The 14,499-nt window shown below is 31.5% G+C and overlaps 1 protein-coding gene across 1 annotated transcript in view; it reads right to left on the bottom strand.

Annotated features, from left to right (window-relative positions):
- The window catches only part of Rcd6 (Reduction in Cnn dots 6), an 85,378-nt gene that overhangs the window by 26,807 nt on the left and 44,072 nt on the right, over positions 1-14,499 (bottom strand). Inside the window, exon 2 of the mRNA XM_072523601.1 lies at positions 9,906-10,049. Within this exon, the coding sequence (XP_072379702.1) occupies positions 9,906-10,049 (144 nt within the window). The remainder of the gene's footprint in view (positions 1-9,905; positions 10,050-14,499) is intronic.

The raw sequence follows: 14,499 nt of genomic DNA, 5'->3' as shown, positions 1-14,499 counted from the left end.
TTGGTGGTCTTCCTCTGCTACGTTTATCGGCTCTTGGTCTCCATTCAAGTAGTTTGCGAGTCCATCTTCCGTCCTTCATTCTGGCAACGTGTCCAGCCCATTTCCATTTTAAGTTACAGCTTCTTTCAATGACGTCTATGACTTTGGTCTTAGCTCGTCTGCCTCGCAGAGTGGCCCCTATCATTGATCGCTCCATTCTTCTCTGCGCTACTCTTTTTTTTCGTGCGTTTTTCTTTATGAGCGATAATGTTTCTGCACCATAGGTCATCACCGGTAGCACGCATTTTTCGAAAACTTTTTTCTTCATTTTAGTTGGGATGTTACTCTTAAAAACGTTCCTAAGAGTATGCTACCCTAAGCTGCCCATCCTTGTATTATTCTTCTGGATATTTCGGTTGTTTGATTGTCCTTACTTATCTTAATTTCTTGACCCAGATATATATATTTGTCTACCAGTTCTATTTCTTTATTTTGTATTTCAAGGTGTTTACTTTTTACTAAGTTCGTCATATATTTTATTTTTCACTAGGAAACTAAGTTCCTGTAGCTGGCTGTATACCATGTATCACAAAAAAATTTTTATTTCAAAATTTTTAGTAAAAGGTATAAATAAAACACCCAAACAGGCTATAACATAAATACAGAACGTTTTCGGAATGTAAATTCCATCATCAGTGTAATCTAAAAGTAATTAACCACTTTAATTAAAAAGAACGTAAGGTTCAACAGTCAACATTTTAAACCTTACGTTCTTTTTAATTAAAGTGGTTAATTACTTTTAGGTTACACTGACGATGGAATTTACATTCAAGTAGAGTTGAGTGAATGAAAAAAATAATTTTTCCCCTTAAATTTTAATCAGAATCTTAGCAGAAATATTGACTTTCAATAAGGGGTAGTTAAAGGGGGAAAAATTCCTAAGGTAGTAATAAATTCATAAAAACCTAGCAGAGCACTGTGGTATATCATAAATATTTTTCTTGGAAGGTTACTAGTTTTAACCGTAAGCCAGCAAAATCGCTCCTCTTAAGGTTGGTTTGGTGGTGAAAAATTATTAGGGTGGTAATAAATTAGTAAAAAATGGGTGAAAAAATATTACGTAAGTTAAATTGGATTCCGCTCATTTGTCGAAAATGAGAATAGTAGGTGTGATATGTATCACAAGTATTGAAAACTGAATGTAACAGTAATGATGATCGTTTATTGTTTTAACAGTAAGGTGCTCTTTCGCAATATGTTTTAATTGTTCGTCACAATTTAGATCGATATTTTTTACGACTCGTCTATCACCTGATTTGTTGCCCTGATTTCTTTTTGTACGGACACTTAAAAAGAAAATCCATTCAACACTACGAGCGGCTTTGATCGAAGATAAAGAAATATGCGTGACGAGTGTCGTCAAATCCCTACATATACATATATGAAAACGTTTCGAATATAATCTTCATTCTGGTTTGGATGCAGACAGTCATTAGTTTGAACATTTAATCATGTAAGCAGAATCAAGTAAGCGGCTACACATAATTTAAATTTCAAAATTTGTTTGTCCCAAAAACTTTTAGGCAGACCAAAAACATATCGATATAAAGAGAATTACAGGAGCTTTACAACGATATCTTACTATCCCCCCATGCTATTTAAATATATTGGGATTTTTTTTACCCTCACTTGGGTGGCCGATTGGAAGGAAGATATAGGTCTCCATTTATACAAAAATCGACTATTCTCGTATGTTTTTCTTAAATTTTGACGCAGTTTCAGACTGTATATAATAGTACCTACTTTATATGTTATTATGTCTATTTTTATGATTTTAAATGTCCAGTCATGTTAACTACAATTCCGTATTTCTTATTGTTTTTTATTCTTATTCAAAAATTACATAATTTGATCAAATCAAATCTTTTGTTAAAGTAGTGCAATAAATTTATACCCGCGGTATGTATTTGATTATACGGTATTAAAACAAAGTAGGACATAAATAATTCATCGAGTTATTAGCATAAACTGAATAAATTGTCGCTATTACCTAATATCACCAGGTTCCTACACTTTCATTTCCCACAGATTCCTAATCTACAACTTGTCGCAAACTGTGTTTGTTCCATTAAATATTCAGAGTAGGTTTCTACTATATCAACAATAATTTTTTGTAATTAAGTACTTCATATTTATATTTTTTATACTTCTTTTAATAAATATAAATAAATAAAATAAAAATATTTACTGCAATATTACTGGATTATAGAAACTAGTTTTAGTAATAATAATAATATCGTATGACATTTTTGACAAGGAGATCCTTTCGAATTTTTCCGGCGTCAATTGTACTCTTAATTCTGTATCAGATAATTAGTTTCGATGCACACTAGCCTAGGGGATGGATGGATTGCGGGCACCGGCGTTTGGATTATTTCCTGACGCAGATGCTCACAGGACATGGTTGCTTTAGGGCATACCTTTACAGATTTGGAAAGGCAGAAAATGACAAATGCCTGTATTGTGAAATATCGGACACTGCTCACACACTCTATTGGTATGCGATAGATGGATAGTTGAGAGAGAGCTAGAAAGTAGTGCAATCGGTCACGGAACTGGTGGAGAAGATGCGTAGGTCGTCAGATCGGTGGAGAGCAGTTCAGAGATATGTGAGGAGAACATTGGAAAGAAAGGAACAAGAAGAAAGGTGACCCGAAGGTAGGCGGGATCCCCAGGACCAAGCAAGAAGATAAGGCAGAATGAGAAGGGGTGATATTGAACAGGAACAGGGAGGAATAGAGGGAGAGAAGAATTCTGTCGTAGTGGGAAAGTACTAGAATGCGTGAGAATTGTGCGTAAATGAAAGATCGGGTGAATGCCGTGCCGATGGTGCGTCTCAATCAGGGCGATCCGGCCGGTCCTGGAGGAGTCTTGCATAACCGAGGCTGGAAGGTGGTTCTGCCCACCTTCTAGGACCGAGGTATGTTTCGATCATTTGGACCGCCCCCCTCATAAAAAAAGCCTAGGGGAACCGATGTCTTTTAGTACCTTTCGAAATGTGACCGCTGGATATCACTTTAGAAATGAAAATGCCTTTGTTGGTGTCGAAAATCGAACTCGTGCGCCCTGGCTTAGAAGACCAGTACCTTGGCAGCTGAGCTACGGCTACCACAGCATTTTTAGTAAATAATGAAGGTATTAAAACACGTACCTCTGTATAACCAAAAATACCAGGTCAGGTTTATGTGCCTTAAATCTAACAACTAGTTGGTGTTCAACAGAAGGATTTTCAGTAGCTCCTAATAAAACAGCCGTTGTTTCAATCACTAATATAGACCAGCTAAGTTATTGAAAAAAAAGAAGATGTTACAGTAAGGGGACAGTAGACTAGCGCGAAGCCTCATACTTCGTTTTCTGTATTGTTAAAACTTAAATAATATGTTTAAAATTGAATAAAGTAATTTTTTTAGTTATTTATTATTTATATTTTAAACAAATTATATTATATTAAAATAATTCAATAAATTATTGTTTGTTCCTAACGACCCCTGCTAACGTTTTAACAAAGAATACGTTTACTCCTCACAGTCCGTCAAATCCAGACGAAATATTAAATTATTAATACAATATAAATAAATATCATTTGATAGTAAATTTAATTACTATATAAACTAAATAAGATGTTAAAAATAATAATTGTATTTATATGGAATTATTTTAAAACAAGAAGTGTAATAAAAATTAAAACAAATGATTCAATATTTCGAAATAAAGGTTCATCACATCAATTCACTACTCTCGATCAATTCGTTTCTAGTCATCATATATTAATCCTAAGCAGGTTTAGATTAATAATTGCATGAAAAATAACTAACAAAATACAGACATTAAATGAGAAGTAAACCATTAAAAGAATATTTGTCACTAAAAGATTCGATTCGTAACAATTGTCAAAACATAAAAGTCAGAAATATCATCCAATTAATAACAATATCAAATCATCTGTTAAAATTTTTATGACACTTCACGTATATACTTTATGTATTAATTCAATTTATTATTAAATGATATTAATTTATATTTTGTTATTGATGGAAAGGGTAAACTTTGTTGCCAAACTATCCACATTTAAGAGAGGCGTATTTGAACACCTAATTGCTTCAAAATATTTATTAAGGACCACTGAAGGAATAAAACAATTAAAATGTATTTTCCTTCGATTTATTTACACAATAGACTTAAGGGCTGGTTCAAACATTGACAATTATCGCAATTCTGATAGTTACATAAAGAGTTATACAAATATTAGCTTTACAGTGGGTGCGGGGAGGCAGTAACAGATATACATGAAATGATAAAATTGAGAGAGACAAACTCATATACATTTAACAAAAAAACACCGGGTTTACAAGCGCATTTATCACTTACGCACCACGCACTTTTCGGGATCACACACACCCGGCCTTCACTTGCCGAGAGCCATATGGGCACTGTATGTCCTAAGTTATATACCCCGGAGGAGGAGCGGGTCCCTGATATAGGGAGTCAGTCTCACACACGTTAACACGATAGCTGACGATGTGAGCGTACAATTTGATAAAATAACTATACTACGATTACAATATTACACAGGTTGTTTTTACAACAGTTATTACGTTAGCAGGTGGCGTATGTCTGAAGCTTCGCGTTAGTCTATAGTCTATAGTACCGCTTACTGTACCATATTTTTTATATTACATGATAATATAAAACATGCAAAAGATTTTTTGTCATTTTGCACTTATAGACCAGGGAAATAAGATTTCCTTCTTGACACTGACTCGGCCAGGAAAACGGCCTATATGTGTTGTCTAGTTGATTTTTTGGACTTAGTTATTAGTGATTAACAAATTAAGGTCACAAACGGTAAATTTTCAGTTTAGCGTATATCAGCAAAAAGTGAAGCATTTGAAACAAATTTAAGAGGAATAAACAATATAAAAACCTTCAAATTGGCGTTTTTTAAAATATTTTATCCTTATTTGATGCTTAGAAAGTTGCAAACTAGATCAGAAATTATGGTTTTTATAAATATTTATTTTATTTGTTTATCCCAAAATAAATTTTTTTAGCAACAATATGAGTCAGAAAATGATGAAGTTACAATAATTCTACGGTTAGCTTTTGACAAAAGAAGGATTATTCTATCAACATTATTAAAAAAAAATGAAGAAAAATGATTTTAAATATTTCAAAATTATTTTGCAAAAACAATTTTAGCTTATAAACAATTACATTAACTTTTTAACTATTTCTTGCAATTATTTTTCCATATTTGGAAAGCTTGTGTTTTTTCGCAAATTTAGAAAATAAAAAGGTTGTCCTAGGATAATTTGGGACAAAGTTGGTCCTTTTTTTTTTTAATTGACAGCAGCTTGGATTATAATAATTAAGAGATGTAATTGGCGTCATTTGAAAGAACGTACCTTAAAATTTTAATGTGTCATATTCGAAAAGGATTGCTTTTTAACGAAATCGTTTACGAACCTTTAACGTGTGATCCTCAAAATCGGCCGGCTTTGACACTCGTGGGAGCGACGAAGGGGAAAGGAACTGTTAACTACATCTCTGTTTCTTGTTTATGGATTTCGATGTTTCTTTTTTTTTATTTGTATGTACTTTTGCGAACACTACGAATATGTATTATTTAAATAAATAAATTGTTAAATAAACCATCTAATTTGTTTAATCGATTTTTTTTATTTTTTTATTTTTAATTTTTATTGTAAAACTAAAATATATACTAAGAAGTAAACTAAATTGTATGCTTCTTTAATAAACGTCGTAAATAATTTATTTATAATAGATTTCATGAAAAAAAAAAATTATCCTAACCAATTATTTCAACTTTATTATTATTATTGCTTTAGAAATAAAAATTTCAAAGTAACGTTTGAAATTTATCTCATTTAAAAAATTTATGGCAATTGGATTGGAATCCTAGTTTATTTGAAATTTTTTATTTCCAAAGCTATGCATAAACCAATACTATTTTTAAAAATAATTGAAGCTTTGTGGATGATTCCGTTAAATGGATTTTTTTTTTCTAATTTGTCACATTAAAATTTTAAAGTATGTTCTTTGAAACGACGCTAATCAGATATATTAATGTTACAAACAAAGCTGCTGTCAGTTTAAAAAAAATGAACTAACTTCGATGCAAATTGTCCTGGGAAAACTTGTTCTTTTCTTAAATTTGTAAAAATGCAAGCTTTTCAAATATGAAAAATTATTTTTCGTGTAGGCAATAGTTAAAAAGTTATTCTAATTGTTTATAATCAAAAAATCGACATTTTTTGCAAAATGATTTTGCAATATTTAGAATCATTTTTCCTCATTTTTTTTTATAATATTGATCTTCTAACCTCTCTGTAGCATTACTGTAACTTTATCATTTTTTTACTTGTTGAAAAAAAAATTAATTTGGTATAAACAAATAAAATACCTATTTGACCCATTGCTTTGAAATTTTGATAATATTTGAAGCACTACAAAAACCACTATTCCATGCAATATAAGGGTTCTAAGTTTATTTTTAAAACATTTATAAAAAACCAAAATTTCTGACTTCCTTTGGACTTTTCTAAACAACAAATGAGGATATAAACATTTAAAAAAGGCCATTTTACAATTTTTTATACGAATTATAAGTTTTCTCTCTCTTTGTTGCAAATGCTTTACTTTTTACTGATAGACAAAAAGTGAAAATTTACCGTTTTTTAAACTTAATTTTTTATTAACTAATTAGGTCAAAAAAAAATCGACTGCGGAAAACATAGATTTTTGTTATAGAGCTCCATACTACTCAAAACAACTGCCGTTTGCCTGGTCGGTTCAGTGTTACCAACAGGGTACTTTTTTTGCTTATTTTCTTGGCCCATCATAAACAACATATAAATAAATTATTTTTTTTATTAAATTTTTACTAAAAAGCATGCAAAAACCTTTACTTTGAGATTTACTAAAGCAGTTTTTGTTAATTTGGTGCTTAAAAAATTATAAAAATTGGTTTTTAAATAATTGTAATAATTATTAAACACTTTGTTATTTTTCAAAAAATTTATCAATTAAAACTAACGACATTTCTGGAACTTTCAAAAAAATTAAAATTAATTATTTTATTTATTAATAATATCAAAGTTATTAAGAATTAAAAAAAACATTTTTTCAAATTTGTTAACCATGAAATTAACAAAAACGACTTTAATAACTCCGAAATTGAACCTACAGTTTTCAACTCTACTTAAGGTCCTAATTTGTTTATATATTGTTTATAAGTGAAAAACGACAGAAAATCTTTTGCATGTTTTATATATCATATATGATCTTATATACTAAAACGCTAAGCCCTTTTCTTGTCCACCACTTTACTCAAAAACCATATTAGATAATTAAAATATTTTTTCGGAATATTATTAGTATTACGTATGAGATTGTCAAGATATACTTTTGGTACAAAAATTCACTTCCGGTTTTGAGATGACCGGAAGTTAAAATTTACTTTAAGTTTTAGACTCCACAATGTATATATGGATCGAAAGGTCTCGTCGAGACGAATCTAAATATGTACTTCCGGTTGCAATCCGACACCGGAAGTGACCCGAAACGCGCATAAAACGTGAAGATAGAGCAAATCTGACACCGGATTCGTGATCAGCATGCAAAATTAACTGCTAAATGATATCCATGTCGACATTTGATGAACTAAAAATTACATTCCGGTTTTGAGGTCGACTTCCGGTTTCGTTTTTATTATTCAAATCAATAGAGAATTCAACGTATAGTTCAAAAATGCAAGTTCACGAAATTATCATTTATAGTTTTTGAGTTATTGATAAAAATATTTTTACTTCCGGTCATTGTATATATTGTATATTTTTCTCGCAAAATAAAAATTTCATTTAAAAAACTCGATGTCGAGTTGGTCCGAGAGTTATAACTAAATTCAGTAAGAATAACTCACTGATACCTGTATCAGTAAGTGGCTTCAGAAAATTTCAATTCCCCTGTTCTCATAGGAAAAAACTAACAATCCAACCTTCGACCATGAAAAACAATCCCATCATTCTCAGAAGAGATATAGAAATCTCTTTGAGCTATCCTTCATGGGAAACTTATCTAGGCTGCGCAACTCGCAAATATCACTCATAAAGCAAGAAGGGATTTTTTGACGTTCTTGGACGTTTGGACTATTTTTGTATGATTTGTAACAAAACTGGAGTCAAAACAAAAAGTGAAAAAACTCGCTTGTATAGCAATAACGGGTGAAATAAAATCGTGCCTCATTTTAGGCTTAGAGTAAATGGTAGACCTTAATAGATTCACCTATAAACTTAATACTTTTAGTTTCATTCTATAAGGAGATTTCAAAGATTTTTTAACCTATATGTTGAAGTATAGAACAGCAGAGATAAAATACAATCCTTGCAAAATCTTTTGAGACGTCAAATATTTCTGTTGATAAATTCTTAATAATTTTTTTTACCATCTGCTTTCAGTAGAGATTTGAGATAAGTTCTGCGTTTTTCCATCTAAAAGTAAAAGTAGAAGAAGAACTAACCGACCCTATTGAAGCTGGCAATGAGATAAGACAGGGAGATTTCCTCTATTGTTCAATCTGATTAAGGATAAAATAATAAAAAAGTAAGAACTAAAAAAGGATACCAAATGGGAGAAAAACAACTTAAAATTATCTGCTATGCAGACGACGCAATACTACTATCTCAAAGTGAAGATGATTTACAACCTGTGTATGCTGCACCAATTTAATATAACAGCCCGAAAATTTAACATGTTAATTTCCCCAAAAAGCCAAAATTCATGGTTACAACAGCAAATTTACTAAGATGTAAATTGGACCTGGAAGGTCAGATAATAGAACAAGTGATGTAGTTTAAATATCTAGGCATCACATTATCTAGCTACGAAAAGCTCAAAACTGAAGTGGAAGATTAAGTAAATAAAGCAAACAGTGCCTCAGGCTGACTGAATGAAACAATATAACGAAATAAAAATATCGGGAGAGAAATGAAAGGCAGAATTTACAAAACAGTCATCAGACCAATAATGACAAACGCGGCAGAAACACAACCTGACACAAAGAGGACCAAACGGATATTAGAAACAGCAGAGTTGAAAATACTTAAAAAATTGATGGTAAGATACTATGGGACAGAGCTAGAAGTAGAGATATACGACGTAGATGCAAGGTGGTGAACATAAAGAACTGGGTAAAAAATGGAAGAGTAGAATGGAACGATCATATAAGCCGAATGACATTAAATAGAGTATTAAAGACGGCAAGAGACGATTCCCCAATAGGAAGACGATCTGTAGGAAGACCACGAAAACGATGGAACAACTTACTGGAGGCACATTGAAAAACAGACAAAGTCATGTCTACATAAAAAGAAGAAAGTTTTACCATATTTATTAATCTCTTGTGTCAGCAAGTCATGCTTGATATTATCGAAGCTATCCAAAGATCCTCTCGCTAATGGTAGCAGTTTTGAACCAATAGTTTTACGAGAAAAGAGCTTCTTTGTTTTCCAAACCTTTATTAAACCGAATTTTGTGTCATCACTCATCTCTTTACTCCTTCTAGATATTCTGGTAGGAATTATGCTAATAAATGCCTTTAAAATGTGCGTTATTAAGTTAATAAGTCTGTAATCTTCGCACTTCGAATCAGTTATCCTGGGGATTGTGAAAAACGCTGTCCTTTGAAATGTTGCATTGATTAAATGTTTTAGTAAACAGAGTTATGTTTTCTAAGTTAAGCTAACAATAAATAGTTCAAGTAATATATCGAAGAAAAATAACAACTAAAAATCTTCTCATTACATTTAAAGTATTTGTAGGCCGACTCTGTTTTATAACAAACTTACCGTTGCTAAACCGTGAATTAACATTGCTGCAAACAGGGCCATTGCGAAATATCCTACACACAACAGTACCGATGCAGAAGGCAAGGCCACCTCGGATTCTAAAATCCATAGTAATTCGAATGCGAACGCTATCAAGTAGGCGATCTGAAAAAGACAAAAACATTTAGTACCAATTAGTATGAGGAATTTCATTTTATATAAATATGGTAAATGAGTAAATAAAACGAGCTAAATACATTATCACGGCGTCTTTTTAACCATTGGAGTATTAATAATGTTGGTATTAGGTACTGTATTTGGTGTTAACTGAAAAAACGCAAGGCACTAGTTAAGAAAATAAATAAAATACTGACAAATTTTCTTTTCAAGAATACAAACCGACTTCTACAGACGGCAAAGGCAGTCCGTAGATGGCAATTAGAATTATATTAAAACGCAGAAAACAAAAAGAAATAAGTCAGCTTTATTTATTTCGTGTCAAAAGCATTTAAACATCAATTAATAATACATTTACATACATATATAAATAAGAGAAACATAAACGTAAAACATAAAATATTATAACATGATGTAAGTAACAAAAACCTAAGAATTTAAATATATTAAACTTTATCTGACCAAAACTGGGTGACTTTAATGGCATTTTTTCTTATTTCTTAGCCAGAAGGAGGTCTTCCAATGTACCGGTTGCCGGGTATTGAGAGCAGCTCTATAAATGTTCTGGTTCTCCACAGTCGCATAAGGTGGGCAGGTCACCGAGGTAGTTCCATCTGGCCAGAGTATCTTTGCTAGAGAATAGCAACTGACGAGAACCAAGTTTGATCCGGAGTATTTATTTGACAAGAACTTCTATCCCGGTATTTGAGTACTAATCAGAGCTCACTATCCTTTCCTGCTGCGAGTATTGATTGACTGCATCCGTACCACACTTCGCCTTGGCCGAGCATAGATCGGCCGCTCCGCGATCATTGTACATTGACTAATGATCATCCTTCGTCCTACCTATCCTAAAACTGCTAACATTTATTTTCCTTTCACCGTAATTACCTTCAAGTACCGCAGTCTAGTCGGTTTGTTTTACTTCGGAGGACTCTTCTTCTTATTTCACGTATTACATAAAAGTAAATTTTATTTTGTTTGTTATTTTTATTTGAATATATTTTTATTTAAAATAAACTTGCGTTTTACTGAGTCTCTTGTCTAATAGAGTTTACCGGTCACGCATTGACGCCCGAGCAGAGATCAACCCATCTGCTTGTTTTGGACTTTTAAATCCTATAATACGTAATACGCTCAGTCGTAAACAACATTTTTTATACTTTAATACAAGTACACATAAGCTAACATCGGCCTCTCAGACGAAAAGCACTAATAACTCTTCTTCTTTTTCTTTTTATGTAGACATGACTGCCTGTTTTTCAATGTGCCTCCAGTAAGTTGTCGTTTCATCGTTTACGTGGTCTTCCTTCTAATCTTCTTCCTATTGGGGAACCTTCTATTGCCTTCTTTACTAGGTACTCAATTTGTTGTCATTCGGCTTATACGATCGCTTCATCCTACCCTTTTATTTCTTACCCAGTCCTTGATGTTGTCCACCTTGCATCTGCGTCGCATATCTGTAGTTCTAGCTCTGTTCCATAGTCTTTTACCATCAATTTTTACAAGTGTTTTCATCTCTGCTTTTTCTAACATCCTTTTTGTCCTCTCTGCCAGGTCGTGTTTCTGCCGCGTATGTCATTATTGGTCTGATAAATGTTTTGTAAATTCTCTCATTCATTTCTTTCCCGATATTTTTAGTTCTTCATATTGTTTCATTCGGGAAACCTGCGGCTCTGTTTGCTCTATTCACTTGGTCTTTCACTTCTGTTTTAAGCTTTTTGTAGCTAGATAATACCTAAATCATATAATAAAACATGAACTCCGTCACATGTTCTACTATCTGATCTTCCAACTCCAATTTACATCTTAATAAGTTTGCTGTTATAACCATGCACTTTTGTCTTTTTTGAGGAAATAACACGTTAAATTTTCTGGCAGTTATATTAAATTGGTGCAGCATACATTATAAATCATCTTCATTTTGATAGAGCAGTTTTGCTTTGTCTGCATAGCAGAGTATGCTAGTTGTTTTTCTCCCATTTGGTATTCTTTTTTAGTTCTTACTTTTTTATTATTTGATCTATATTTAGTTTAAACAATAGAGGACTCAGGGAATGTCCCTTTCTTACTCCATTTCCAGCTTCATTAGGGTCAATTAGTTCTTCTTCTACTTTTACTTTTATTGTGTTGTTTTGGTAGATATTTTCGATCATTTTGATTATTCCCAGAGGTATCTCTCTTGTGTACATTAAGTGGATAACGTCCTTTATGCATGTGAAATTTTGAGGGAAAGATACGAAAATCCAAGAATGCTTTTGTTCAAGTTAATAAACAAACTATTTCAAGCATCAGAGATGTACAGAAAGTACAGCAAAATAATTAAAAACACTTTACATCATATCTGTTTAATCCTGCCACAAATTCCAAAATCGGAGTGTTTAATCTCTTTATGCTGTACATAATATACCATGTTCTGAAAGCCAATTCCATCATGGTTCTATTTTAATGCTCATTGCTTGTTTAGCTTGTACCTGAGCCTTAATCCTAAACATAGAAGAAAGGTAATAATTGTCAATTGCTTTTTCTCGTTGGTAAATTACTGTAAAACAAAATGAAATAAAAATTTTCAACACTTTCTACTTATTATACTTTAATTTTTGTAACTGAACTAAAATAAAACAATACCAAACTTTGTATGATTAGTTACTAATTTTCTCAATTTGTTCACAGAATATAAACAAAGAAGTTTAAAAAATATTTTTTATGAACAAACTAACGTCTAAAAAAAGAATCATTTTACAGCAAATATCTCAGTTTTTTGTAGATATTTTCAAGCACACCAACCACAATAATATAAACAGTAGGGTCTGATACATACAGATATATTACCTTGAAAGTGAGAATAAAATAATACATGTATTAGATTATATAATATATTGGTAAATAGTGAAACTTTATTTAAAGAGGTTATAATCTGATTTATTTTATTAGGTATATTATTATGATATAATAAAACCTTTCAACTCATTTGTGTTCGAGATTTTATTTAAATTTAAGAAAAGTAGACTAATACACTGCAAGTCCATGGTACATTTTTAAATGGTCATTTGACCCAGCATGAATCACATATAAATCATACTACAATCTGTAATAACAACTTTAGAAATTATGCCGGCAATTTTTATCGGTAAAGGTGGCTACACAGTAAGTTAAACTTACCACTTAAGAGGAAGGGTATTTTGGTCAAACATTTGTGTACGGCATTTATAACTTAGTATCAAGGTAATACAAAAATAATGACCTCCTACCTAATGCCGTACAATAATATTGGAACTAGTAGCAGGGACAATCTTTGATATTCGGAAAATTGTGACCTTTTTTTATATATCACCCCATTGCATAAAATAGGAACATTTTTGGGCATATCGTACATTTTTCACGGTACATGTGCTTATAAGAGGAAAATTAACTCTGATAAGTGGGATATTACGATCAAAAATTTCTGTGCGGCATTCATGTATTTTGTTAATATTGACATTAATTATCAACAAAAACAAAATGCAGTACAGAAAAAATATGGTTCTAACTAGCTTGAAAGTATTATAGTCCAGGTTGTGAGGTCACTCCCGAAGGAAAAATGTTTTTGATTCGGTTTCTTTACAGATTCCTGTTTAAAAATGTCCTCTTTAAACAAATCAGAAGGATTTTAGTTTGAAGAACTTAGTGCACCGGGGTTTTCGCACCGTATCTCGTAAACTAGCAACCCTACAGAAAATTATAGGTAGGAGGTCATTATTTTTGTATTACCTTGATACTAAGTTATAAATGCCGTACAAACAAAATACCCTTCCTCTTAAGTGGTAAGTTTAACTTACTGTGTAGCCACCTTTACCGATAAAAATTGCCGGCATAATTTCTAAAGTTGTTATTACAGATTGTAGTATGATTTATATGTGATTCATGCTGGGTCAAATGACCATTTAAAAATGTACCATGGACTTGCAGTCTATTAGTCTACTTTTCTTAAATTTAAATAAAATCTCGAACACAAATGAGTTGAAAGGTTTTATTATATCATAATAATATAATAAAATAAATCAGATTATAACCTCTTTAAATAAAGTTTCACTATTTACCAATATATTATATAATCTAATATATGTATTATTTTATTCTCACTTTCAAGGTAATATATCTGTATGTATCAGACCCTACTGTTTATATTATTGTGGTTGGTGTGCTTGAAAATATCTACAAAAAACTGAGATATTTGCTGTAAAACGATTCTTTTTTTACACGTTAGTTTGTTTATAAAAAATATTTTTAAACTTTTTAACTTTGTTAATGTATGATATTCTGTGAACAAATTGAGAAAATTAGTAACTGATCATACAAAGTTTGGTATTGTTTTATTTTAGTTCAGTTACAAAAATTAAAGTATAATAAGTAGAAAGTGTTGAAAATTTTTATTTCATTTTGTTTTGCTGTAATTTAC

The sequence above is a fragment of the Diabrotica undecimpunctata genome, chromosome 2 (genome assembly GCF_040954645.1).
Source record: "Diabrotica undecimpunctata isolate CICGRU chromosome 2, icDiaUnde3, whole genome shotgun sequence".
NCBI classification, from domain to species: Eukaryota; Metazoa; Arthropoda; class Insecta; order Coleoptera; family Chrysomelidae; genus Diabrotica; species Diabrotica undecimpunctata.
The sequence above is the reverse complement of the archived record's forward strand: the minus strand, read 5'-3'. Positions and strand labels throughout refer to the sequence as shown.